The sequence below is a fragment of the Tursiops truncatus genome, chromosome 2, assembly GCF_011762595.2.
Source record: "Tursiops truncatus isolate mTurTru1 chromosome 2, mTurTru1.mat.Y, whole genome shotgun sequence".
NCBI lineage: Eukaryota > Metazoa > Chordata > Mammalia > Artiodactyla > Delphinidae > Tursiops > Tursiops truncatus.
This window is the reverse complement of record NC_047035.1, coordinates 143,362,130-143,389,482: the sequence shown is the minus strand read 5'-3', so window position 1 is coordinate 143,389,482 and position 27,353 is coordinate 143,362,130. Positions and strand designations below refer to the sequence as shown.

Genomic DNA, 27,353 nt, shown 5'->3' with positions numbered 1-27,353 from the left:
GCGACTGAGGCTACCTGCCCTCCGCTTTGCGAGCTGTTCTGGCAGCCGTCCAGGAGAGGGTCGGAGAGACTGCTGCAGGCCGTCTCCTGCCGGTGGCGGGCATGGCCTGCCTCGGGGCCACTTCTGTTTCCCGCTCCTGTGCTTACAATCAGCCTAGGGAGCCCTTGGGCGAGGCCCTGGCAGAGAGGGTGGCTGAGATGCGGGCATCTCACCAGCAGAATTTGCTGTCTCAGAATCGGGCCAGGGTGCTAGGCTGTGATTTCTGTCCCCCTGCTGTGTGTGCAGCCAGCTTTCCCAGGGCTTCTCAAGGGTGGTCCCAACTCAAACGTCCGGCCTCTCGTCAGACGTCGTGTCTCAGTTTCGGATATGGGAAATGCGGTCACAGCCACATAGGAGGTAAATCAATTGGGTTTGGTTCCTGCCTGATCACAGCAGGTCTCAGGAAGAACAAGGTAGTAGCCATGAAGCTGCCCACAGCCACCTAACCACACACATGCACACACGTGCACATGTGCGTGTGTGTACCCAGCCGCTGCACACAGGTACACACATATGCACGCGCACATGCGCACACACATGTGTTCCAGGGCCAGAAATGCCCTGAGGGCCGCTGCACCATCCCCAGGCCTCAGCCCTCCTTTCCACACCGGTTCATGCCGCTCTGGGGGCTGTGGGACGCAGGACAGGGCTCTGCTGACCCCGGATGCTTCCCACCTCCCACACAAAGTTACGGGCAACCTGGTGGGCAGAAGCCAGTCTGCAGGGGCGGAGGATCGTACTGGGGGATGCAGAATTGAAGCCTGGGGGAGACAGCTCGTTGAGCAGCTTGGATGTGGATAAAAAAGGAAGAGGGCATTTGGGGCTTGGGGAGGGAGACCACTCTTAAGGATGGGAAGAGACCATGAGCACATGTCCACGGGGAGGGGGAAGAGTGAGTATAACCGGGGATTTGGAAGGTTCTGGAGTGGGGTTGGGGAGAGATGGGTCAAGGGAGTGGGGAAGGGGAGGGATAGCTCCAAGCCCAGCAGGGGGACGACCCATCCTTGGCCGCAGAGAGGAGGAGCTGCAAGTGCAGCTGAGTGTGATGCTGCTGGGTGTCCGGAGAGTTGAGGGGTTCATTCTGATGGTTCCTCCTCTCTGGTTAAGCAGAGGCCGTGTGCTGTCAGGGGCAGAGGCTTAATGGTGCGCCTGAGAGAGAAGTTTGGGATGCCTGGGTGGAAGAGGTGTACGAACTGTACCGTAGACCCCACACCCTAGCACACTGTGTTAGCGTGCGGTTTTCCCCCAGTAGCGCCCAGCTGGTTGGATGCCGGGGGATGCAGACGGCCTGTGCACTCAGGCCCGGGGGGTCCAGCAGGGGGGCGGGGTCAGCAAGGTGGTTGATGTTGATGAGAGGGCCGTTGAAGAGGTCAAGCTACAGGTCCAGCTGCAGAAGGAAGAAAGGCCAGGAGCAGAGAGAAGGGAGGGTTGATGACCTGGGAGAACATGGAGGGGAGTAGACTGGAATACAGCTCGTGCCACCCCACGTTCGTGGTCTGCAATTTCAGTCGGGGTCTAACGTTTTTACCTCCGTTTCCTCCATTAGCCTCGTTGGAATTCAACCTGGGGCATCCCAGACTTCCCTCTCAGGCACACCTGTAAGCCTCTGCCCACTGCAGATGAACGAAGAACCTTCTGCTTTTGTGGGAATCTGAGGGAGCTGGAGAAGCAGCGGGTGTGTTCACGAAGTGGGGAGTCGCAGCTCTGGGAGAGGTTGGCCGAGGCTCAGGGGTGGGGGGATGGCTGCTGGAGAAGAAGGGGGACGCGGAAGGTGGTACAGCCGGGCGGGCTGGTGCAGGTCCCCGCTGTCGCCTGGGTGGCTGGTGGGGACGGTGACAAGGAGCCTGGAGGGTGGTCGAGACAGGTATGTGGGAGCGTCAGGGGAGTGGGCGTTCGGAGCCGGCCTTCCTTCCCAGGCTGGGCTCCACCTCACGCCTCTGGGAATTCCAGTTGCCAAGTCATCCTCCTGTCATCGGTTGGGGTTGAGCTCTCCATCTCTGGGAAAACTGATTATACACCAGGAAGTGTTTCTCCGAAGATGAATCTCCCGGGGGGGGGGCGGTGAGTGGGGCTGGACCCGCCTTCGGGGAGGCCAGCGTGAGCCCCTCCCTGACCCCGTCCCCTCGCGGACAGCCCTGGTCTCCCTGGGAGGCGCTCGCAAATCCTGCCCAGCAGATCCAGCATCCCTACACTCGAGGAGAGGCCAGAGCTCTTCCATCATGCTGAGCGGCTCAGGGTTCTTCCTACTTTAATGCCCCCTTGGTGGATAATCTAGTGAGTCCCAAAATCTCCTCTTGTGCCTGCAGCTGGGCTCAGTGGCGTCCTTTTTTTTTTTTTTTAATTCTTTTTTGTTGTTGTTTCTTTGTTTTTTTCATTTTGGCTGCGCTGAGCGGCATGCGAGATCTTAGTTCCCTGACCAGGGATCGAACCCGCGCCCCCTGCATTAGTAGTGCGGAGTCTTAACCACTGGATCGCCAGGGAAGTCCCTCAGTGGCGTCTTGAATACTGTTTCATACACAGGACAGCTGGCATCCCAGAGCTGTCATCAAGAGAGTCAACTTTACACACCATGCTCTCCGTGTGACTTACATATATGTACATACATGTGTACGTGTATGTGTGTAATGTTCATTAAAACAGAAGAGTGGAAACATGAAAACTAGAGATCTTTTTAAATGTTGGGTTTATGTCTTAGGAACAACCAAGTGTTCACTCCCAAACCCTTCATTTTTGTCGCTACGTGCTATCAACCATGTTCACACTCATTCTGCACCCTTTCTCAGAAGACCCAGGAGATCTCGCAGGGAGTTCTCACATCTGTTACTGTGAATTCTACTATAGTGCATGGGACCATCTACAAACCTGGAACTAAAAGACCTCGTTGATGAATTTTATTAGTCTCTCTTCCACCCTTCACCCTTCACCCTTCGAGGACCGGCTCCAATTGACCTTCCCGAGGTTCCATCCATCATCTGTGTGACTCTCAGCTGTTCCCTGGGGACACAGTGTCACCCAATTGCAGCAGTCCAGGAGTCCTTATATTTTTTTGTAGGGTTTTTGCCAGTGACCCTCTGACATTATCTAAAAGTAAAGCTGCCCACGCTAGGAAAGTTTCCACAGAATTGACTTTTCCTTTTTCATCACACCCATTTTGATATTTTCCTCTTGGTTTTGTGCAGTATTTACGCTTGTGGGCATTTTGTTTCCTGGCTCTGTGGGTTGCGATGATGTTTTAGTTTAATCTTTCCCTGGGAATCTACCACCCTGTTTTATTTAGAGCTCTGATATCAAAACCCCATTGATAAGGGAAAACTATGCAACGTGGGCTTGTCCTGCAGAGATCTTTCCTGGCAGAAAAAGAAAAAGATTGTCATGTCCCAGAATTCTCAGTCTGTCCATCTTAGCTGAGAGAGCTGAGCATTTTGTTTCGAGGTGGGAAGATGCTCAAAGTGCTTCTGATGCAGAGAGGGCAGCTGGGAAGGAGCAAGGATTGCCTTTTTTTTTTTTTTTTTTCTACTTATTTATTTATTATTTGGGGCTGTATTGGGTCTTCATTGCTGCGCACGGGCTTCCTCTGGTTGCAGCGAGCGGGGCCTACTCTTCGTTGCAGTGCACAGACCCCTGATTGCGGTGGCTTCTCTTGTTGCGGGGCACGGCCACTAGAGCGCGGGGGCTTCAGTAGATGCGGCACATGGGCTTTAGAGCACAGGCTCAGTAGTTGCGGCTTAGGGTCTTAGTTTCTCCGCGGCATGTGGGATCTTCCCGGACCAGGGCTCGAACCCGTGTCCCCCACATTGGCAGGCGGATTCTTAACCACTGCGCCACCAGGGAAGCCTGGATTGCCCTTTTCTGTTGGACTTCATCTTATCAGTAACCTTGTGGGGGACACCCTGGATTGGCCGTGTGGACTCCGTTTAGAGCAGGGAGAGATTCAGCTGAGCCTTCTGACACTGCCGAGTAAACACCCAAGGTGAGCACTGCCAACCTTCCCAAACATTCTCCTTGCCTCAACAGCCTTCGTTCTTTTTTTTCTGGACTGTGATTTTCTTTTCTTTCTTTCTTTTTTTTTTTAGTTGGAGTGTAGTTGCTTTACAATGTTGTATTAGTTTCTGCTGTACAGCAAAGTGAATCAGTCACATGTATACATATATCCCCTCCTTTTTAGATTTCCTTCCCATTTAGGTCATCACAGAGCATTGAGTAGAGTTCCCTGTGCTATACAGCAGGTTCTCATTAGTTATCTATTTTATACATAGTAGTGTGTATATGTCAATCCCCATCTCCCAATTTGTCCCACCCCCGCGTTCCCCCTTGGTGTCCATAGTTTGTTCTCTACTTCTGTGTCTCTATTTCTGCTTTGCAAATAAGTTCGTCTGTACCTTTTTTCTAGATTCCACTTATAAGCAATATTATACGATATTTGTTTTTCTCTTTCTGACTTATTTCACTCAGTATGACAATCTGTAGTCCATCCATGTTGTTGCAGATGGCATCATGTCGTTCTTTTTTATGGCTGAGTAATATTCCATTGTATATAGGTAGCACATCTTCTTTCTCCATTCCTCTGTCGATGGACATTTAGGTTGTTTCCATGCCCTAATAGCGCCACAGTAAACGTTGGGGTGCATGCGTCCTTTCGAATTATGGTTTTCTCTGGGTATATGTCCAGGTGTGGGATGGCTGGGTTAGATGGTAGCTCTATTTTTAGTTTTCTGAGGAACCTCTATATTGTTCTCCATAGTGGCTTCGACAGCCTTAGCTCTTATGAACCAGTGAAGTCTGGCAGAGAAGTTGGGTAGAACCTGGCATGGTGTAGCCCATGAGCAACCAAATTACTGGGGGGTTTAGCTTGAGACCTTCTTGTCGTTTCAGTGGGTTGGGGTTAGGATTGGAGTTAGAACGCTTTGGAATGAACTCCTTTCAGGTGGAGCCAACCCTCTGCCCTCAGGCCCATCTGGACCAGTCACCCCTTCGTAGATGTTGGGCTCTCGTGCCACTGACTTCAGTTTTGATGCCCTTCTTTCCTTGCTCAGCAACCCCAGCTCCTCCCGCTTTTCTCCTGCAGAGACTAGCCTAGATTTGCAATGACAGTACCTGGATAACCCCAGACTTTGTGGAGAAGGGGAGGAAATCGTTTCTGGAGTCGTAAGTAGTCCTGAGCTGTGTCTCTCTAGAAGCCGCCAGGCCTTTTCTTCCCCATAGAGCCTTAGGTATCTTTGCCTGTCAGTCTCCCCGGCTGTTCCAGCTCTGAGGCTGGGACCAGTCAGCGCTCTCCTGAGGAGCCTAGTTCAAATCCTGGGACGTCAGTACCTCTCTGAGCTCAGGGTCGTCTTCCACAAAGGGCGGTCCTGAGGACCAGAGCAGTGACCAGTGGGAGAGGCCTTGGGAGGCTGTGGGGGAAGTGATCCCACCGGAATGGGGGTGATCAGAGACTGGGCCTGGGCCTCCTCTTTGCAGGACCTGGGCTTTCTCAGACTCCATCTCCCTGTGTCTTGGGTGAGCCTTATCTTCGGCCTAAACACCGGGGTATCTTGCAGCTGCTTTGCAGAAAACCATGCCGTGGATGGCTCCTGGGGGCGGGGTTCCTGCCTCCTTCCCAAGGAGGAAGCATCTTTTGCTCCTTCTGCAGAAGCCTTGGAGCCCAGGGAAACTGCCTCGCTGGACATGCCTCTGTGGGTCCCCTCCGCAGGGCCTGTGACCAGCGTCACCGTGGGGCTGCCCAAAATGCCCTCCTCGGGCCTTCATGGCTCTCACGGTGCCCTGCCCTGCCACCCAGGAAGGGCTGGGCAGGACAGGAAGGGTGTTCCCTGAAAGCTTGCAAGATACAGTCTCCCTCCTGGTGTCAGGGAGGAGGAGCCAGGGCCAGTCTGAGCCTGAGGCTGCTGTCAGCCAGCAAGGACTCGTGTGGAAACCCCCCAAAATCTGGAACGCCCCCCCAAATCCTCCCCCCATGGTCAGGATGGTTCCCCATCCCAGTCCTGAAGGACAGATGGTCTGCACCTCTGCAAAGGGTCTCCTCCCACAGTCTGACTCCCCCCGGCTGGAGGGGACGGATGCTTCTTTCGCGTGAGAAGTGCTGAAGACCTTTACCGAATCAGACCTTTCCTGCTGCTTGGCCGTGTGTATCCAAGTGGACAGAAGAGGCGTTTTGCTTGTTTCCTGCTGGTCTGTTGTTGAGACCATGGTGGCCTGGAGAGCAGCGCGTGTGTCAGGAGGTGGCGGTGGAAGCTGAGGTGTCATAGAGGAACGTGGCCCTGGTCCCACCTGGAGCAGGGCTGCTCTACCAACAGTCCTGTCACCTGTGGAGCTACTAAGCTGGCAATGGCGGGGGGTGGGTGTCAGCACTGACTTCTCAGGTTTGGGACCTGGCCGTGTGGGTGACCAGGCCGAGAGGGAGCTGGTCGTGTCCCTGATGGTGTCAGGCTGTCTGCCACCCCCAGGGCTCACAGCTGGTGACAAGAGCAAAGAGAGGCAGCTGGAGGACTTAGGTTTACCACACGCTCCTCTCAGCCAGGCCTGCCTAAGGGGCACGCAGGGTCTTGGGGCCCTCGGGTTCCTGGAGATTTCTCGGGACTTTTGTTGTAAGTCCTGTTTGTTCGTAAGTCCAGCAGAGTTAGCCTAGGTCCCCAACTAACACAGTCGACTCTCTAGTACTGTACTGGAATAGGTTTATAATACTTATCACACAAATAATACATAAAAGACAAACACAAAAAATAAAGAAAACATTTTGACTCTTACAATACAGTACCTTGAAAAGTACAGTAGCACAGTACAACAGCTGGCATCCAGGGGCTGGCATCGAGTGAACAGGCAAGAAGAGTTACTGACTGGAGGAGGGCGAGGAGGTGGGAGATGCTAGAGCTGAAGGATCGTCAGCAACAGGAGACGGAGGACGAGCTGCGATGTCACTCACGCCTGACGTGGATGGCACAGGTTCTGGTTCCCCGCTGGAATCAGATGCACGTTCGCGTCTTTGAAAGTTCGAAACTTGAAGGTTTGTATGTGGGGGACTCGCTGTGCACAGGGGCTGTGTCTTTGCCTGCCCACTCTGTGTTGCCTCTGCTGGTCTGTCAGCGTCTGTCCTGCCTGCCCGCCCCCAGCGCTCAGACCCTGAGGTGCCCCGGGTGTCTCGGGTCTGTGGTGACCGGGAGACCTGGCCCCGGCGTGGAGCTGTCCTGTCCGTCTGCCTGTGCAGGTCTGTCGTTCCCTTCCCACCAGAGATGGGAGACTCAGCTGCCATCCGCGGAGTTGAAGGAAGATCTTTATTGAGATTTCCAAAGCAGCCCTATTTTGTATTTAATCAGGATGGACGTGTATCTCACTGCTCCGATTACCCTTAGGAGGTCAGCCTTGGGAGCCAAGTTGGAAGAGAAACCCAAGGCAGCGTGCAGCTGCACTTCCTCTTTCTTGCCCTTAGTTTCTGCAACCGTGTTCCTGGGCCAGGCTGGGGGCCCTCTTGTCCCAGCAGAGGTGTTATAGCCGACGGCTGTGCCTGCATCCTCAGCTGTCACTGCTGCAGAGCCCTTGCCCCATGCCCACGTACAGAGGGGCTCATTGCTTTATTGATGCTGCACGTGGGGCACACGAAACTCAGATGCCAAGGGCACAGGCTGCCCCTGCAGCTCCTCCAAGCAGACCCCGCATCGGCCCACACCCTGTGAAGGATGTGGCCTGGGTCCTGGGGACACTTCCTTCTGTTTTCCCAAGAGGGTGTTTTTCCTGTTTCTTGCCTCCGTGATCTTTCAAAACGGACCTATATATACATACATGTATATGAATAGACATATACGTATTTTAATAGATTCCGTAGCTACACTCATTTATCTTGTTGCTAGGTAACTGGCAGCTCTTCGTCATTTTGACCTTCTGTTGATAACTCAGTCTTATTTCGTGAAACGATTGGAGCATTTTCTGCACTGGTCAGTCAATACAGTCGGTTTTAAACAGTTGCCCTCGCGTCTCCGTCAAGCACCTGATGTCACGAGTTGGGTTTATCCAGTGCAGGGATGAAATTGCTTTAGATCCATGTTTAAGAACTTCACAAAGACTCTTCCCCCCAGATGTTTACAAGGCGAGATGGTCTGTGGCTCTTTTGGAAATAGGATCAGAAGCAGGCGTGCCCTGGTCCAGTCTTGGCGCGGTTGCTGTGGTAGCTAGCCAGGGGCTTGGACTTGGCCCTGTGGGTCTGGGGCATCACTGAAGGGCTGGAAAGGGAAGAGCTGGGTTTGCGTCTTTAGAAATATCCACCCAGTCACAGCACGCAGACTGAACTGAGGGCGATGAGATGAAAGAGGTGACCAGACTGCGGAGGCTGGTGGCACCGAGTTGAGGGGGTGAGAAGTGGTACCAGCCGGTGGGCGTGGGCCGGGAGAAGGTAGAAGAGAACCGGCAGGTATTTAGAAAAGATCTGACGCAGACCGAGTGTGAGGGGAAGAAGCACTTCACTGTGGGCTGCCCTGAAGGTGAGGAAGAGGGGACAGCGCATTCCTGTGCTGTGAGGCGAGTAAAGGAGCTGAGCGCCTGCTGGAACACAGGGCGGAAAAGTGGGTGGGCCCCGACGTGGGGTGCAGGGGGGGTCCTAAAAATCAAGCTGAGGAGGTGGAACTTAGACGGCAAGCCGTAGGAGCAAGTTAGGGTTCGGGAGTGTCTCTGAGCAGGAGATACGGGGAAGCATGTCCAGGGCTCCCCGGCAGGGATGTGCATCCCGCATCGTAATGTACTGTTCCTGCGTGGCCAGAGTTTCTGTCCGAGACACCCTTCAGCAGTCCCAGGCAGCGTTCTCTGCACACCGTCTCCGCTCCTGTCTGCCTCGATGAGGTGCAGGCTGGCAGGGTGGAGAGCACGCCCCCGAGCGAGCTCACCCAGGCCCTCCCGGTGTACAGTGCACACTGGGCCAGCGGCTCCAGGCCACCTGTGACAGGTGTGTGTGGAGGGCACAAGTGGGTGATGGTGATGAAGACTGGGGCACACAGGAGTCCCCTGACCAATTGCCCCCTTCTCCCCACTGCCCCGTCTCTGTGATGGACCCCCTCTGCTTGGTTGTCTTTACTCTCTCCACAGTATACGAGCCCCCGCCCAGGAACCTGAGAGCCGAGAGCCGTTTCTCCCGAACAGCGGGCATCCTCCCTTGCCCCGTGCAGCAGGGGTGCTTGGGCTGCCTCCGGCTGTTTCCTGTGCTCCCTAGTCCGCTGCCAAGGGCCCTCACTATGGGCAGGAGGGGAGACCTTGCCCCAGGAGTCCCCTTGCTGGCCTCAGCTGCCCTCTCCTTCTGCCTCCCCGCAGGACTCACCCACCTCCGAACCTCTCCCCAGCAGCCCGCTGAGGGGCGTGGGAGACCCAGGCCCTGTTACCAGCCCATCTTCTCACGCTCCTGGTTGCTCGGCCCTCTCCTCCAAGCCCCAGGACCGCCCCTGCACCCAGGCCTGTCTGCTCCTGCCCACAGAGGCTGCATCCCAATTCCAGCCCTTTCTTTGATCCTGCTGATTCTCCCCCCAGAATACGCCCCCTTTACCTGCTCCCTCCCAGCTCCTCCCCCAGCCCTTCCAGGAGCACCTCCCCCTCTCCTCTCTTATTCTCTCCTGGGGTCTTTACTTTCCATGTGCCTCTGGGAGCATTTAATCCCATCCTGCCTTCATTTCTACTATGCGAGGTGATGTTTTACCATCCTAACTGGTACTTAGCTGCTTTAGGATAGGAGCGGGGCATTCCCTGGTTCCTTCGTCCCCTCCCCCTTGTGCACCGGCTCAGTGCTTTTTGTATAGAAGGTGCTCACCGGGCCGCCCGGCTTAGCTCCTCCCCCTTGGTTTGTCGTGTTCACATGACCCCTGCCTGTGATCAGGCCTGCCTGGCGTCTGCTCCCAGCCTGGGAGGGTGGGGTGCGAAGCCCCATGGATACATGCAGTGTGTGAGGCAGCCTTGCCTGGGGTGCTTCCTTTCTTGCTTAGTGTCACCCTCATACTCTGAGCACCTGTGAAACCCTAAATCCTACAACGGACGTGTGATGTACTTTTAGACAGTTCTTTTATCCAAGGTGACAGCTTTGTCTCAGTGTCGTTGAACTGGGTTGGCTGTCACTCCCTTTCAAGCCTAGAGGTGATAATCTCGAGACAGAAACATGCTATCATCCCTTTTGCTAGTTTAGCATCTTAACACGTCAGCGAGGGTTGCTCTCAGAATTCCTGGCAGTGCTGGGCTTTTTAATTGGCTCTCCGTTGTTTAGTGAGCGGGATGCACCTGTTCTGTTACTAAGCTGCAGAAGATGTGCAGCACATAGTGCGAAGGCTTGTTCACAACTCGATGTGACGTAGGTCTGTGGCGTGGCTGTTCAGTGACACCAAGAATGGCAAGGCTAGACATGTTTCTCACTGCGGGTCAAAGTAAACCACGTATTTGAGCAGATGGTAACTACATTCGGTGTGTGTGCACGTGTGTGTGTGCGCGTGTACGTGTGTGTGTGTGCGCACACGTAGCATGTACAGATCCGTGGGTGCACGTGGAAAGCATGTTGAGTTCACTTTGATGCCTGAAGGATAATGTCTTCATTCTTTATGCTTATTAAGAAGTACTTAGGTACATGGGATCAGTGGAAAGCTTTGAGTACATATTTAGAGGTGAGTCTGAGGCATCTGTAGAAGCCTGTCCCCACCCCACCCCCCGAGAAAGAAACTTGCTAATGTGTCGGGGAGCTGCTCTGCCCAAGATGTGTTCAAAGCCACTGAATTAGCCATTACGAGCTAGTCTTTTGATGACTTGGCATTAACGATGTACGTGCCGTTTTACACCGTCAGACAGTAACCCCCAGTCTGATCCTTCTCTTTCCCCCTCCCCTGATCTCGTGCTTTCGGGAAGAGAGAACCACAGTGAGATTGAAAGGAGGCGGCGGAACAAGATGACCCAGTACATCACCGAGCTCTCTGACATGGTCCCCACGTGCAGCGCGCTGGCCCGGAAGCCAGACAAGCTCACCATCCTGCGCATGGCCGTCTCGCACATGAAGTCCATGCGGGGCACCGGGAACAAGTCCACAGACGGCGCCTACAAGCCTTCGTTCCTGACGGAGCAGGTACCCCGTTCGTCCCTCGCCTGCGTGCTTTTCTTCCCCGGTAATGGCATCATTGGAAGGGGAGAGAATGATTGACAGCATCGCCAAGATGAAATAAGCTACGTGGGGAAACAGGGTTAAAGGCTGAGGTAGGGACGAAACCAGGGGATTTTATTTCCATTCTTCACTAGGAAACGCTCTTCCAGGGGTGTTTGTCTGATTTTGCGTCCTCTGCTTTTTAAATTTCCCATGTACCTTAATAAGGCATCACTCAAAAAAAAGACATTGTGCTTAGCATGCTAATATAGGAGAAAGCCAAGCAAAACCACAGCTCTTCTGTGGTAGAATAGCGGTGGTGATCATGATGGCGATCAACGTTTTGGTAGCCGTCACAACAATCATAGTGGCAAGGATCCTAACAGCCAGCACTTAGGCCTCTGCCCTGAGCCGGGGTCAAAGTCAGATCTTTCTGTGCAGGATTTCATTCAATCCTTATTCTAGCCCGAGGAGGAAGCCTCTGTAATTCATCCCTGCTTTAGAGATGAGCAAGTGGACTGGAGGCTTAGAGAGCGTCAGTCCCCGGTGGTGGGGCCAGGAGTTGACACAGGTTGGTCAGACCCCCAAACCATGTATTTAACAGCTGTACTAGGAGCTGCATAGTTGGGAAGAGCAAACCCAGGAAATGGTCAGTGGGAAGTATTTTGTAACTTGACCGTTCCCTGCGCTGGAAGGCCTGTGTTCTGGGTCATGGTTCTTCTCCATGCTGGTCAGTAGTAGCGCAGATCATCAGATGCCCTCAGCTTCTGTTTGCTCACCTGTGGATGAACATGAGCTCTCTGCCTTCCTGACTCTGAGGGGTACTGCAGGATAAAGGAGATGATGGACTTGAGAGCACTTTGTATATGGTGCAGGCAGGGGAAAGGGAAGTGATGTGCTGTCGGGGATGCAGGTAGGAAGTGTTAGGTCTCGTCGGGGGCTTCTCGGGAGAGAGCTGGCCCTGGCAGGCTGTGAAGGAGCCCCAGAAGATGCACAGAAACGGGAGAGGAAGGGATTCGACACGAGCAGACCAGTGAGCACAGAGCCTTGGAGGAACAGGTGAGGAAGGCGTGTCCAGAGACAGAATCGTTTATTGTGCCAGTGTGAAGAATCCGTTCATGTCACAGGACTTAGGTTTAGAAAAAGAGCAAAGGGAGAGGAGCTAACATGTATTCCTGTGTGGCAGGCATTTTAGCAAGGGCTTGGGTCATCCCAGGGCCCACGTGTTCCTCACCTCGAGGTGTGAGGAGGTGTGGCAGCAGAGTGACCCTCGCTGGGAGGCCACGGGGCCCGGTGGTCCAGGGCACAGGGCCCAGCCTCTTTCCACCTCTGTAAAAGGACCACAGTGATGGCTCCCACCGGGCAGGGTCGTGGAGACAGGTCAGGGAGGCAGCAGAGGAGAATGTTTAACACGGGGCTGCAGTGGAATGAAGGATGGAGAGCTGGCAGGTGAGCAGACAGAAATGCATTATGACCACTAGGATCGTGAAAAGCTTTTTCTCTGCATTTCTTTAATCCTTACGTGGACCTGCCAGGGTCCATATTTGACATTAATCTCTTTACCTGTAAGTGACTCAGGATTAAGAAAGTGAAGAGAAGAGAGAAGGCAGTTATGCAAGTTACATGAGTCCTCCCCATCTTTCTCTCTCGGTTCCCAGGTAGGTTGTTGATGACAACAGCAGCTACAAGTGTTAAGCGCCTACTGTGTGCCAAGCCTTTACTAAGTCCTTCACGTGTAAGATCTCACTGAACCTCACAGAATCTCACTGAAGAAAACGTGTGAAGAAATGGAAGCCGAAGATGCTCAGTAGGGAGCCCAGACTTGCACGGTGAAGTGGAAGGGCCATAGCTGATGGTCTCCTTTCATGCCACAGTCCGTGCCTTTAGACCTAACTGTTGGCTTAACTGGAGAATACAGGCAAGGCTCATTCTGGATTCGAGGCACAGGACCTTGGTCATGAGTGACGTGCTCCCAGAAGACAAAAACCGGGGAGGAGGGTGTAGAAGGAGGGGCCCGTGATGAGGGTGAGGCTCTGTTCCATAAGCCCTTCCCACAGTCCTTGCAAAAGGGCTGAAACTGTGAAAACCTACGTGGAGGCATCAGCGTCCACTTCCTCTCCTCCAAAGACAGAGAATTCTCTACTTTCCCAGACAACCTGTTTCATTTTTTACAGTCCTTCCTGTTGGCAAGATCTTCTCCATACTGAAAGTAAAACCTCTGACCCAATCTTCTGAACTGAGTAAACATCTAAGCGACATGGAACAGCAGAAGGCCAAGCAAGAGAAATGGACAAAATAAACTTTTCCTTAAAAAAATGCTTGTACAGCCTGCTTCCACGCTAGATTCCCAGACAGAGGATGTTACAGTTCTGACTCGGCCAAGGGCTCAGAGACGCTGGCAAATCTCCCCAGTTTCTGCTCCCCAGCAGACTCACATGTTCTAATTTTCGGGCTTTTGGAGCCCCCTCAGGACGGGCACTGAGGGTGGGGTCAGATGCTCTAGACTCCACGTCTTTTGCCTCCATGCAGATGGCCCTTACTCTGTTGTTCCAGAGGGGCTTCCACCTAAGATTACACGTGAACAAAGGATTCCCAGCAAAAAGTGCTTGCCAACCACTGACTGGAAGGATCCCTTTGTTCTTTGGGCCCTGAGCAGTGTGTGAAGTTGTTAGAGAGGCGGCTGTGGACCCCAGCACACGGGGAAGAGATAGCCCCCCAACTCCTGCAGGAATGGAGCCCCTTTCATTCAGCAGGAAAGGGCTCCTGAGCTTGATGGGAGAATGACAGGGTAGGTAGCCACACCTGAGCTGCCTGCAGGCCCTGCAAAGAGAAGACTTTATAACAGAGTTGACTTTGCCCCCTCTATGTCCCTCTCGGGATGATGGCCAGGCTTCCTGCTGCCCATTCATTGATCCCAAGCAACTTCCTTCCTGCCTTCACTGACAGTCATGAGCTCTGTGAGTGTGACTCCAGGGCTGGTGCAGTCAGCCTCTCTTCTCACTGTAAAGTGACATGGACAATGCTAGGTGCCCTGCCACCTTCTGGGATTACTCTGAGAGTCTGTTGAGATGTTGGCTGTCAAGGAGTCATGAAAGTTTGACAGACATGCAGATGTAAGGTGATACTCTTACATCTGCCGCCAGCATTCAGCTCAGAAAGGAAGGAAGAGAAGAAGAATGAGTGCACTCTGAGTGTGGCAGGTGGTGGCTGGGGAGACACCTGGTGCCTTTCCTTCTCTCCTTCCACTTTCCTATGATCCCTCCCTCCCTTCCATGAGCCCCGTGTGTACCGGGCCCTTCTGCTCCAATGACATGACTGCAGTTTGAATATGTAGGTGAGGCCATTCACACCTCTGACAACCCAACACCTCCTGGTGATCACTTCTTGCTCTCTCATTCCCCTGGGCTGGAAATTTCCTCTCTCCCTAAGAGAGGCTGGTTAAGACAGGGTTAACAGTGTTTGGAGTAGCTGTATCTTAGGGCTAGTATAAGCTTCATGCATTTTTACAGCTCATCTTCCCAAAACAAACAAACAAAAGCCCCAAAACTGTTTGTGTCTCACAATGAATTTCTGAATAAAAGTTGAAGGTTGCTAATAAGACTATTTAATTGGCCTGGGTTTGTCCATGCTTGGTCCTAATCATGATTTTTTCTTCCCAGGAACTGAAGCATCTCATCCTTGAAGCGGCTGATGGATTTCTGTTTGTAGTGGCGGCTGAGACGGGGAGAGTGATTTATGTGTCTGACTCCGTTACCCCCGTGCTGAACCAGCCCCAGTCAGAGTGGTTTGGGAGCACCCTCTATGAACAGGTGCATCCTGACGATGTGGAGAAGCTGAGAGAGCAGCTGTGCACCTCAGAAAACTCAATGACAGGTCAGTGTAGCTCTCTCTCTCTCTCTCAAAACTTTTCCCTGGAGAAAAATTTCTTTCATTAAACATATCAGGAAGCTGGAGGTCAGAAAAAATTGCCTACAGGTGAGGGATGTATTTGACTTAGCTTGTGTAATAGCTTCATTCATCCTGTAATGTTTTAAAACTTCATTTTTAATACATCATTTTTTTCCTATATTTTACCTGCAATTAGGGCATGTCGCCCCTAGGAAGCGCTCTTGACACATTAGTCACAACCACATGCTCTGAAATGAGGGTTATGCCTCAAGTGCATGATTATTTGTGAACCTGATTATAGGCACTGATTTCCCAGACCTTACTTACCAGAAATGAAATTTCTCATTGAGACGTTTAAATACAGTCAGCTCTGCTCTAACCCAAAATGCATGTCATAAAAATCACTGCAGTAAACAGAATCGTGAAACAAAACCCACAGGGCTTAGTGGGAGAAAGTGGGCTGGGAACACAACACTCAAAAATTTGTCAGTGACAGGTAAGAACAAAACTAGGAACCTGATAAAAATGGGAGCACGGCTTGACACATTCGATGGTTAAGAAATTTATAAATATCACCATAAATATGACACTTGGCCTTGAAACTGACTTGAAGTTTACTTATGGAAGCAAGCCTCAGAAGGGCTGCCACTTGGGTGTTCCTGTGAAATGGTGCAAGGACAGTCATGTGAAATCAGGCAGAAATCAAAAACTGTAACACCAGATGTTGGACAGGTTACGGCTCATAACACACACGGTAAATTGAGGCGGCTGCTGTGTGCCTGAGTGTGTGCATTTTGTGAATTCCTATGTGGCTGAGTTCAGCTGGGTGCAGTTTTCTGTGTTCATCTAGTATGTCTTGCAGATGAAATCATGCATAAGCAAACACAAAATTCACATTCTGCTCAAATTGTCCCCCAGTGGATCAGTGGCACTGGAACAGATTTGCGTTTTCAAAACAAGCGTTATAGTAGAGCTGACTTATACCGTGATGCTTGCATTCCACTTTATGATAGATCTGTTTGTGCGGTGGTGTTCCTCCTGCCACACTGAGAGCCACTGGATTCTCATCCACTCCTGTGTCTGCCTGCAGAGCCTTACTCGGTGCTTGGCATGCAGTAGGCTTTCAGCAGAAGCCTGGTGAGCAAATGAGGCAGTGCTTTGCTCATTGTAGTGGTCTGCTAGGGCTGCCGTAACAAAATACCACAGGCTGAGTGGCTTAAACAACTGACATTGATTTTCTCACAGTTTTGGAGGCTGAAAGTCCAAGATCAAGGTGTTGACAGGTTTGGTTTCTGGTGAGACCTCTCTCCCAGGCCTGTAGACGGCCGCCTTCTCACTCTGTGCTCACGTGGACTTTCCTCTGTGTCCACACATCTGTGGTGTCTCTCCCTGTTTATTTATTTATTTTTGGCTGCGTTGGGTCTTCGTTGCTGCGTGCGGGCTTTCTCTAGTTGCGGCGAGCAGGGGCAGCTCTTCGTTGTGGTGCGCAGGCTTCTCATTGCAGTGGCTTCTCTTGTCGCGGAGCACGGGGTCTAGGTGCATGGGCTCAGTAGTTGTGGCTTGCAGGTTGTAGAGCGCAGGCTCAGTAGTTGTGGTGCAAAGGCTTAGTTGCTTCACGGCATGTGGGATCTTCCTGGACCAGGGCTCGAACCTGTGTCCCCTGCATTGGCAGGCTGATTCTTAACCACTGCTCCACCAGGGAAGTCCCACTCCCTTTTTCTTCTTATAGGGACACCAGGCCTACTGGATTAGGGCCATACTCTTTTGACTTTATATGACTTTATTCACCTCCTTAACAGCCCCATGTCCAAATACGGTCACATTCTGAGGTTCTGGGGGGCTAGGATTTCAAGATATCAATTTAGGGGGGACACAGTCCAGTCCATAACACCTATGATAAGACTGAATCAGATGTTGTCAAAAGTGACAGCAGTACCACTGTTTCTGAACGATAATAGTCATCTTCTCAGTGTTGGTTATCAATGATACGTGAAAAGGAGGGAGAAGATAAAGGATTAAGGTGTGAGGACAGAGCCTACATTGTGCTTATCTCGTGTCTCCTGAAATGGTGACACGTGACCGTACTTGTAAAACAACGGCGCTGAAACAGACGCAAAGAAAGACGTGCTCTGCCATCCCCCAGCCCGGGGTGAATTAGAGAACTCCCTGTAGAAATCGTTGGGAACACACCTTGTAAAGTTAGATATCTGGGAGGGATGTGAAAGGGAAATAAAGCAGCCAGGAAGTGTTGGTTTGACAGCTGAAAACACCTTCTGTGGAAAGAGCTGTCTTTTTCCAGACTTCAGTGTTTGAACACAGGATGTGGCTTTTTGAAACCAGTCAGGAGACCCAGCTGGGGCAGTTGGTGGGGGAAGTGATGGTCAAGGGCAGGTCAGGCTCTGGGTCAAGGGTTTAGCCAGCGGGCTCACCAGAGTTGGGTGGACACTTCTGTCTGTGGGAAGTCTTAATGTGTCTGGCAATGTTTAAAGGGGCAGAGTGAACCACATTTGGACAGAAATGTCCCTGGAGTGGACCCTGGATGGTGGCCTTGGCATCCTTCACCTCCATAAAGTTCCTTGTGCTCTTTCATGGCTTTTTTTCTTTTTCCTTTCCTCTCTTCCTTCCTTTCTTTCTTCCTCCCTTCCTCCCTCCCTCCCTTCCTTCCTTCCTCTCCTTTTTTTCTTTTTTTTTTCTAAGAACGCTGAACACGAGATCCCTCCTTACTCCATTTTAAAGTGCACGTTACTGCATCCTTAACTCTAGGTACAGTATTGAAAGCAGATCTCTAGAACGTACTCATCTTGCATAACTGAAACTTTATACCCATTAAGCACAAACTCCCCATTTCCCCTTCCCCCCAGCCCCTGGTAACCACCATTCCCCTCTCTGCCTCGATGAGTTGGACCACTTTAGGCACCTCGTATAAGAGGAATCAGGCAGTATTTGTCCTTCTGTGACTGGCTCATTTCACTTAGCATACTGTCATCTAGGTCCAAACCTATTGTCGCAAATGGTAAGACTAACTTCTTCAAGGCTGGATAATGTTCCATTGTATGTATAGACCACATTTTCTTTATCCATTCATCTGTCGACGGGCATTTGGATTGTTTCTGTATCTTGGCTATCGTGAACAATGCTGCAGTGGACGTGGGAGTGCAGATAGCTCTTTGAGATCCTGCTTGCAGTCCTTTTGGATATACACTATAGCCAGCAGTGGGGCTGCTCCCAGGCAGGGTTGATTCTCACCCAGGCTCTCCTCATATAACAAAAGAGGTGTTTACTAGAAGCTCTAAGTTTATGTTCTACTAACTTTGCAACACCAGCAGAAGCTGTTAGCCTTCCCAGTACTTCCAGCAGATGTCCCAGGATTGGCTCTCTTGGACCAGCTTGGGACACCTGCTCTGCCCTGTTCCGGTGGCTAGGGAGTCTGAGCCAGGGTGTGAGGCCAGCTTCTCCATCCAGGGCACTTGGACCCAAGAGGTGGGGAGATGTGATTTCCCAGAGGAAATTAGCGCAGTCACTAAAAGTTGGCCCTGGCTGGGAGAGCCAGGCTCTGGGCGTTAGAAGTGATGCCCATGGGGAAGGATGGGCGTTCTCCTGGAGAACGGGGAGCACCTTCTCCTCTTACTGGGAATGCTGGGGATATTGGGGTTAAAGGATTCTGAGCTGAAGATGGAGCCAGTGTCAGGTATGAAGGAGGGCAGTGATCAGGTAAAAGTTTGATGGAGGGAGGGGCTGCAGAAATAATTACTGTGGGTCTTGGAGTGACCTGAGCCCCAGCTTACTGTGTGGAAGGAGAGGAACCAAGGGGAGGCCCGGGCTTTCTAGATGGTGGCAGAGCCTCTGACTATAACTGGATGTGCCCAAGGGGTGGGGTCAGAGGGCAAGCAGCACAGAGACCTGCCCAGCAGAGTTCAGAGAGAGCGAGTCCTTCTCTGTATCTTCCATATCTATCCCAAGACCCCACCCACTCACCACCACTCTGGAAAGCGCTGATCCTGGCGAGCAGAAACTGGAAACGCCTTGTCAGTGACACTGTGCTGCGCAGGAAGTGCCTGGTGGCCCCGGCTGGGAAGCGGACGTGGGAGAGGATAACCCGTGGCCTCGTCAAGACTAGGTTTATTTGGCCCATTTCCCCACTCTGCTCTTCTGTGGCTCTGTTTCTGCTTGACTCTTCCTTCATTCAGAGAATTGGGTCAGCCTTTTGGTTCAGTATAGGGAAGAACTTTGCAATAGTTAGAACTGTCCAAAGGCACAAAGAGTGTAAAGCCAAGTTTGGATTAACCTTCCTTCCTTCCTTCGTTCCTTCGTTCCTTCCTTCCTTCCTTCCGTCCTCCCTCCCTCTCTTCCTTCCTTTCTTTTCTTTCCTTCTTTCCTCTTTCCCCTTCTTTCTTTATCCAGTCACTACTTTTTAAAAATCATTGGGGACTTCCCTGGTGGCGCAGTGGTTAAGACTCTGTGCTCCCAACGCAGGGGGCCCGGGTTCGCTCCCTGTTCAGGGAACTAGATCCCACATGCATGCCGCAACTAAGAGTTTGCATGCCATAACTAAGGACCCTGCCTGCCGCAACCAAGACCTGGTGAACCAAATAAATAAGTAAATAAATACTTTTTAAAAAAATCATTTATTCATTCATTCAACCATTACCTGTTTTGCATGGCCATAGAAAGGTCATTTGGGATGCAGCCTCTCCTTCCCAATCACCGACAGGAGTTTCCAGCTGTTGTTGAATGAATGGACCCCCATTTCTTAATTGTTCCAAATTATTTGTGATAGTTTGGGGAGAGCCCCAGCCAGGTCGGTCCCTGAGGCCTTTGGCTGGAAAGCTCCAGTGCGTGATTCACATGTCCCAATCAGCTGTGATTAAGCTTCCCTATCTCCCCGAGAGCTTCGCTGAAGTCCAGAGATACTTTCAGCCTTGGATCACAGGATTTGGCCGGGCCGCGGTCTGGGCACAGATAGCAGCTCACCAGGAAGCCGTGCTCAGCCAGCTCTGCCGGCTGACCTGTCATCACGCTGTTTCTGGGAGAGGTTAAAGATGCTGCATCTGCTGTGCAGTCTCCCTGCTCGTCCGCGAGAGGGGACGCCTTTGGGACCCATCGCACGTTTTGCTTTTATTTTCTCACTGAACCCTAACAGGGAACTATTAATAACTATAACAAACTCTCTTACATTCTGATAGCATGTTTTTACCACTTTAGTGGATATGAACCCAGGCTGCACCTGCATCTCCTAAGAGCATCTTAGAAATCACAGGCCCCCTGGGCCTAGACTCAAGAGCTACATTTTAATGAGATCCCCAAGGGATTTATATGCACATTCTAGATTGAGAAGCCCTGAACTAAAGAATTTAGCAAGTTGTGGTTGGGGTCTTGCAGCTGCTGGGGTCGGAGACATCCTTCGACTGCTGGGGCCGGCAGGAAGCGGTGGGATCGGCCCCAGCAACCTCTGCTGCCCGTCTTGGATTTGCCCAGCTCTCGGGCCCGAGGCCAGGCCTTTGGGGAGAGCAGCTGGAGGAGCAGCCCTTGGAGGCTTGATGCCCAGGGCGCTGGCTGGCCAGGCAGGGGCACGAGCATACACAGAGCAGCCCGCAGCCCTGGGACCTCGCTCTGCAGTCCACACATGGCAGACTCTCCACCAGGGTCAGGAGGAGGTTTGCAGGGTCGGCAGTTGGCATCCTCCCCTGCAGAAGAGGAGGAGAGCAAGGAGCTGAGGGGGGGCTCACACCGCGCCCTCGCGGACCCTCTGGAGCAGAAGCAAACTAGTTACGCGTGGCACCGCAGAGGACAGCAGGCCCGCCTGGGAAAAGAGCTGACGGCAGTCAGCATTCAGCCTCACCCACCCAAGGCAGCTGGGCCTCCGTCGTAACACTTTGCAAAGGAGGGCAAGGACGAAACTGTGTTGGACTCAGCCACGCAGCTGGGTCCTTCCGGGAAGAATGTCAGGCCAATAATTGGTCCCCCAGGGGTCCCATGAAGTCCACCCCTGTGATATCAGCTCTGGAAAAATATAGTCTGTTTCCAAATGTCAGTCATGAAGGTAACTTCATGAAAACCATACTTGCAAATCTATAGCTTATTTTCTTTGGAATAGCCACACTTAGTCCTTGGACTAACGCCAGACTCTGAACTCCTAAACACATTCATCAGTCCCTTTCTTGCCATATTAGGTAACGTAGATAGATGTGCCCCCCAAAAAAAAATCCCTATTTTATCTGAGTCAACTATTAACACTGTTATTGGGTTTCTGCTGAAATAGAAATAAAGTGTTTTAGTGGCAAGCAAAGCATGTTTATTTGATTCAGGCTCCTTAGAAATTGCCCAGTTGTGTAGTAAACACTTAGGCCACCGGAAACAGCGTTTAGAGTTGGGTCGCCAGAGGTGCTTGGTGAATGCACGTGAGAGCGCAATCGGAGAATCACGAGCTGGTTAGTTTCATGTCTTCCTAGTGACTTTTCCACTAGAAACCGCAACCTACTTAGATCTGTTATCCCAGATGTTTCTCTGGCGCCAGTTCAGTTCTTTCTCATTGTTAAATATTTATACAACCTGCCTTGTTTTGCTTTGCTACATACATAGCATGTTGTTGCTGATGAGCTGTTTGTGTTTTTCTCACATATTTTATGTTGGAAGATATCTCATGAATCCGGACAGATTTCCAGCTTGGGTTGCTGGGTTCATTATCACTCTGGTGTCACCGCGGATAAAGGAGTTGGGCATTGTTTTCACACACGTCGCAGATTGTGGCTGGACGGCCAGCTTCCCTGCCATCAGGGAGAGCAGAGAGAGCTCACCCCAGCCTGCGTGTGTGCTCACCAGGGCGGCTGAGGGGTGAGATGGGGTGGGCACGGGGGCTGAGGGGAGACCCCTGGGGGTCGTGGAAGCATCCCTACGCTTGGAGTCAGATGGACCTGGTGACAGTTCGGTTCATGGCCCTTTATTTTGTGTGAATGACTTAATCTCCCCGGGCTAAGTTTCCTCACCTGTAGATGAAGACAATAATATGTCCCCTACAGGACTGCGTTGAAGCATGCACGACAGGACATATGGGATAGTATTAATGATTGTGTTTGAGAATTGTGGAGATTTCATTCACTTTTTTTTTTTTTTGCGGTACGCGGGCCTCTCACTGTTGTGGCCCCTCCCGCTGCGGAGCACAGGCTCCGGACGCGCAGGCTCAGCGGCCATGGCTCACGGGCCCAGCCGCTCCGCGGCATGTGGGATCTTCCCAGACCGGGGCACTAACCCGCGTCCCCTGCATTGGCAGGCGGACTCTCAACCACTGCGCCACCAGGGAAGCCCTCATTCACTTTTAAATAACTGAAAATTATATTTAAACACTGATGTGGATCAGTGGTTTTCCAAACTATCTGTCTTGCTTGCTTTATTTCTCTTCTTACCCCTATAAAACCTGTCTTAGGATTTTGGCACTGTTGACAAGGGAAGGTGGGTAGACTTTGACCTTTCTGAGTTTTGCCCGGTTATGAAAGGATGGCTTCCCCCTCCCACCCTGTGCTTGAGATCCCCCATCACACATTCCGGAGGAGGAGAGGGGTTGAAGAAGTGCTTACTCTCTTTCTCTCTTTGTTCTGTTGGTTCATTCATTCATTCATTCATTCATCCAGCACATATTTATTGAGTACTAACTCACTTTGTGCTGAGTGTTGGGGATATAGTGGTGAACAAAACTGACGCAGTCTGGCTCTCCTGGAGGTTAAAGTTTAGTGGGGAAGAGAGACAGCAAAGAAATAATCACATGTAACACACACAACACACCATGACAAGTGTTAAGGAGGAAAAGTCCAGCGGGGGCGTGGAGAACAAATAACATAGGACCTGGCTCATCTGGGCAGGTTGGAGTGGGCTCTTGTGAGTGAATGAGGCTTAGTGACATCTGGGAGCTAAATGTTACCCGAGGAGACGGTGGAGGGTGAGGAGGGTGGATGCTCAGTCCCAGAGCAGTAAGTACCCAGACCACTGCAGGTTTTCAACTAGAGGAGTCCCGGGATCCATGGTGCTTGTGAGAAGCTCACTCCGGCTACAGAGTGGAGAACATGCTGTGTGGGAGCCAGCCTGGGTGGGGGGAGTCACGGTAACGAGGGTGTGGGAATTATCCTGGGGCGGTGATGCAGACGGGGGTTAGGATGGTGTCTTAGTTTCCTTGAGATGCAGTCACAAATTACCACAAACTGGGCAGCTTAAAACAACAGGAATTTACTCTCTCACAGTTCTGGAGGTCAGAAGTCCAGAATCGAGATGTCAGCAGGGTCGAGTCCTCCTGTAGGCTCTGGGGCAGACTCTCTCAGCTTCCGATGGTGGCCAGCAATCCCTGACGTTCCTTGACTTGTAGACACATCATTCCCATCTCTGCCTTCTCATCACATGGCGTGTGTGTCTCTGTGTCCAGTTCCCTCTTCTCACAAGGATGCCAGATGTACTGAATTAGGAGCCACCCTGATAGAGTATGACCTCATCTTAACTTGGTTATAGCTGCAAAGACCCTATTTCCAAATAGTGTCACAGTCACAAGTTCTGGGTAGATGTGCATTCTGTGGACCTACCATTCAAGCCAGTACAGGAGGCGCAGGGGAGTCGGAGATTCAAGACATGTTTAGGCAGCAAAACCAACAGGGGGAGATGATCCACTGACCCTAGTTCTGTCTCTACCCAAATTATGTTTTAAAAGCTGATGATCTAGGGCCTTTGGTGACCTTTTGTTGCTGCCTGGATTGTCACTGACAAGTTTCTTCCACCAGAAGTGAGTTGGACTGGGGAGAGCTGGAGGTACCCCCTCAATGGCCCCGACGTGTCATGTTGAATCAAGTCACAAAGCTCATCCCTTCCTGTCATGCGTTTGCACCCCAGTGGAGCGCTTTGGACCCATCAGCCTGCTTTCATGATCAACTTGGCTACAGTGCAGAATGTGCTCAGTGTACAGTGCTGGGAAGCAAAGAGACTCAGTGGGAAGCGAAGAGACTCAGTGTTGTTCCTCGTGTATAACTGTGGGTCACCCTGCAGCGTGAGTCGACAGTGTCACGACCCCAGGACTGGGTTCTGCAGCCCAGTGGGTGGGGTGGAGTTTGCGTGCCCCTCCCCCAACTATGCATGGCGCTCCTTCAGATCTGAGCCTCAGCAGAGGTAGGGCTGTGCTCTCCCAGTTCCTCTCCTTCCTGCTCCCCCCCCCCCGCCCCCCGCTTCACTTCCTTCTGGCTGGACCTGCTGACGCTCGCCCCCATCCATCTGAAGGAGGGGGAAGCCTGCCCGAAGGCAGGATACAGAGCAGCCTCTCAGAGCTGGTGGGGCCTGGCATTCAGTCACCCCTCCTGACTGGGATGGGCAGTCTCATTCCTGCCTCTCACGCTCCCTCCAGCTCCTAGCCTGGGCTTCCGTCTCTCTCTGCCTGCCCTCGTTCTGACCTGATTCACTGCGTGATATCTGAGTCCCGCCCACCGCCCCCTGTCTTGGGCCAGACCTGCCACTTTGCACTGTCTTCACGGATAGAGCAGAGCCAGCCACAGTCCAGAGCCAGGGCCAAGGCCGTGTGGTGCTGAGAGCGCTGGAAGGTCGCCGCGGCTGAGCGCGGGCTCAGACGGGGAGAGAGCAGGGGTCCAGGTCAGGGGTCCAGGTCAGGGCCTGAAGCTAGAGAGGGAGCTGGGCGATGCTAGGATGGCCGAGGGCAGGGAACAAGCAGGGCACATCCGAGAGGGGAGGTGGAGTTTGTCCTCCAGCTTGGGCCATGTTCTGCTGTGACACAGACCTGGACTGCTCGGGCCTGTCTCTGCCGGTCTTCAAGGTACAGAATCAGTTTCCAGATGTAGGACTTAGACCGTCGGTGCAGCCACAGTGCCTGCGTTTCCTGAGGCTTCCTTTGGAGTCAGACCCTGCAGCTAGGGTAGGGCACCCATCCCCTCACCAGACCCAGACTCTTTTCTCTTCCTGTCCTTGCCTCCCCTTGTCTCGGGACCTGTCCTGCGTTGTCCGGAGTAACAGCTTGTTGGGAAAGGGTCCAAAACTTAAGTGTGCCCAGCTTTACAAGTCTGCAAGAGGCCTGCCTAGGAATGGCCCTGAATGATTGGGTTTTCCATTCATCATGGAGCACACCTCTGCAAGAGAAGTTACGGAGAGGCGCACAGACTCCTGCACAGAGGGGCTTCCAGGAAGGCAGGGAGACATCCAGGGATGCAGGTGAAACAGCCACCGCTGGGAGTGTTGTGTTCATTGTATTTATGTACAGCCAAGTGGATTCTCCCCTCTGGTGTTAGAGAACCAACCGCTTCCCCTTCAAGTGAGAGCCTCCCTGGGTGAATCGAGGGAGCCCTCGGCCTCTGCCCAGGCTGTACCATTGCTCAGTTGGGCAGCCAGGTTTGAGAAGAGAGGGGAGCAGGGCCGCCATATCTGGGGAGAGAAGTAGTCTTTTCCCAACTAGCAAGAGCAGTTTTTCCCTGAGAAAGGGGGAGCCTGAGGTTACAGTTCTTAAATAGGTCAGCATACACATTTTCCATCCCATTATAAAGGTATGTGAATTAGACTTGAGAACTTTAAATCTTGCTTCAGATGCACGCCCAGATTTAACCATATCAAAGAACCACTGGTGCGTTTCTCTGAAACGCTAAAATCACCCCCTAAAGATCTGTTCTCTACATGCTCATGTCTGTATCCTGGCTTTTCTTGAACTGAGGAACATGCAAGAGGCGCTTGAAACACAACTGCTTTGTAAATACGTTTTTTTAATTCCCAGCCCCTGACACAGTGGTTCTCAAGCTTGATGCACATCAGAATTTTATCGGATGTTTTAAAAATTCTAATGTCAGGGCTTCACCACGTTTCTCTGATCTTAATTATGTTGTGGTCAAGCCCAGGCATCTATATTTGTAAGAGCAGCCCTGGTGATTCCAGTGTGAACTAGAGGTTGAGAATTGCTGTATCCTGGTGTATCCCTGCCAGATAAAACCCAATCCAATCAAATAATACAGCCTCATCTGTTTTACACTAGGAGAGAGATTTCAGCAAGATCAAAATAACAAAGAAACAAAATGTTAAAAATGCAATCGTGTAGCAACACGATTGAAAAACGAGCAGCTTCAGCATTTTAGAACCTGTTTGCAAGAGTCTTCATTTCTTAATGAGGTATCTTTTGTCCTAAGTTTGATGCTCAAGAAATAAAGACCTTTTTTTTCCTTCCACGTATGAGAGGAAACTATAACAAAAATAATCTATAAGTAGCGTTGTTTTTAGGCAGATGAAATTATTTGGAGTTAGTTTAGGACATTTGAAAAGACACATGGAGTCATTGCTTCCTGCTGGTATGATTTCGGTTTCAGTAATATTCTCACGTGATGGTCACATTGTGTAATGCTTTGGTTAAAAATAACTTGATTGCAAAAACCCCAGCGTGATCAAGAAAATTAAAATAGTTTCCTTTGGTTTCACTAAAAAAAGAGACATATTTCCTCTGAAAGGTTGTGACTCACGCCAAATGGTTAAATAAAAATGCACACATAGCACTGACCTTTCCTGTTTATTGCTTTCTCAATAGAAGCTAATTGAGGAAAACATCTACATTCGGTTTTCCCTTTGTTTTTGTTTTTTTAACATCTTTATTGGAGTATAATTGCTTTACATTGTTGTGTTAGATGCTGCTCTATAACGAAGTGAATCAGCTATGCGTATACATATATCCCCACATCCCCTCCCTCTTGCATCTCCCTCCCACCCTCCCTATCCCACTCCTCTAGGTGGTCACAAAGCACCGAGCTGATACCCCTGTGCTATGCGGCTGCTTCCCACTAGCTATCTGTTTTACATTTGGTGGTGTATATATGTCCATGCCACTCTCTCACTTCGTCCCAGCTTACCCTTCCCCCTCCCTGTGTCCTCAAGTCCATTTTCTACGTCTGCATCTTTATTCCTGTCCTGCCCCTAGGTTCTTCAGAACCTTTTTTTTTTCTTTTTTAGATTCCATACATATGTGTTAGCATATGGTATTTGTTTTTCTCTTTCTGACTTACTCACTCTGTATGACAGACTCTAGGTCCATCCACCTCACTACAAATAACTCAATTTCGTTTCTTTTTATGGCTGAGTAATATTCCATTGTATATATGTGCCACACCTTCTTTATCCATTCATCTGTCGATGGACCCTTAGGTTGCTTCCATGTCCTGGCTCTTCTTTTCTTATCCACCAGTTTTCTCAGGCTGTGATCTGACGGGTGGGTTTCAGTTCTCCTCTCTCTGGTGATGATGTAAGTTACTCTCCAATGAGTGACAGACAGTGTCATTCTCTAACCTTGAGTTGAAGGCTCATATTCTGGGGATCTAGAGTCACTAGAGCTGTGCATCGTGTG

General features: G+C 51.4%; 1 protein-coding gene across 5 annotated transcripts in view; it reads left to right on the top strand.

Annotated features, from left to right (window-relative positions):
• The window catches only part of ARNT2 (aryl hydrocarbon receptor nuclear translocator 2), a 193,236-nt gene that overhangs the window by 55,838 nt on the left and 110,045 nt on the right, over nt 1-27,353 (top strand). For all 5 annotated transcript variants that reach the window (XM_033852230.2, XM_073801465.1, XM_033852234.2 and 2 more), the window contains 2 exons: nt 10,891-11,104; nt 14,779-14,992. In XM_033852230.2, the coding sequence (XP_033708121.1) occupies nt 10,891-11,104; nt 14,779-14,992 (428 nt within the window). The remainder of the gene's footprint in view (nt 1-10,890; nt 11,105-14,778; nt 14,993-27,353) is intronic.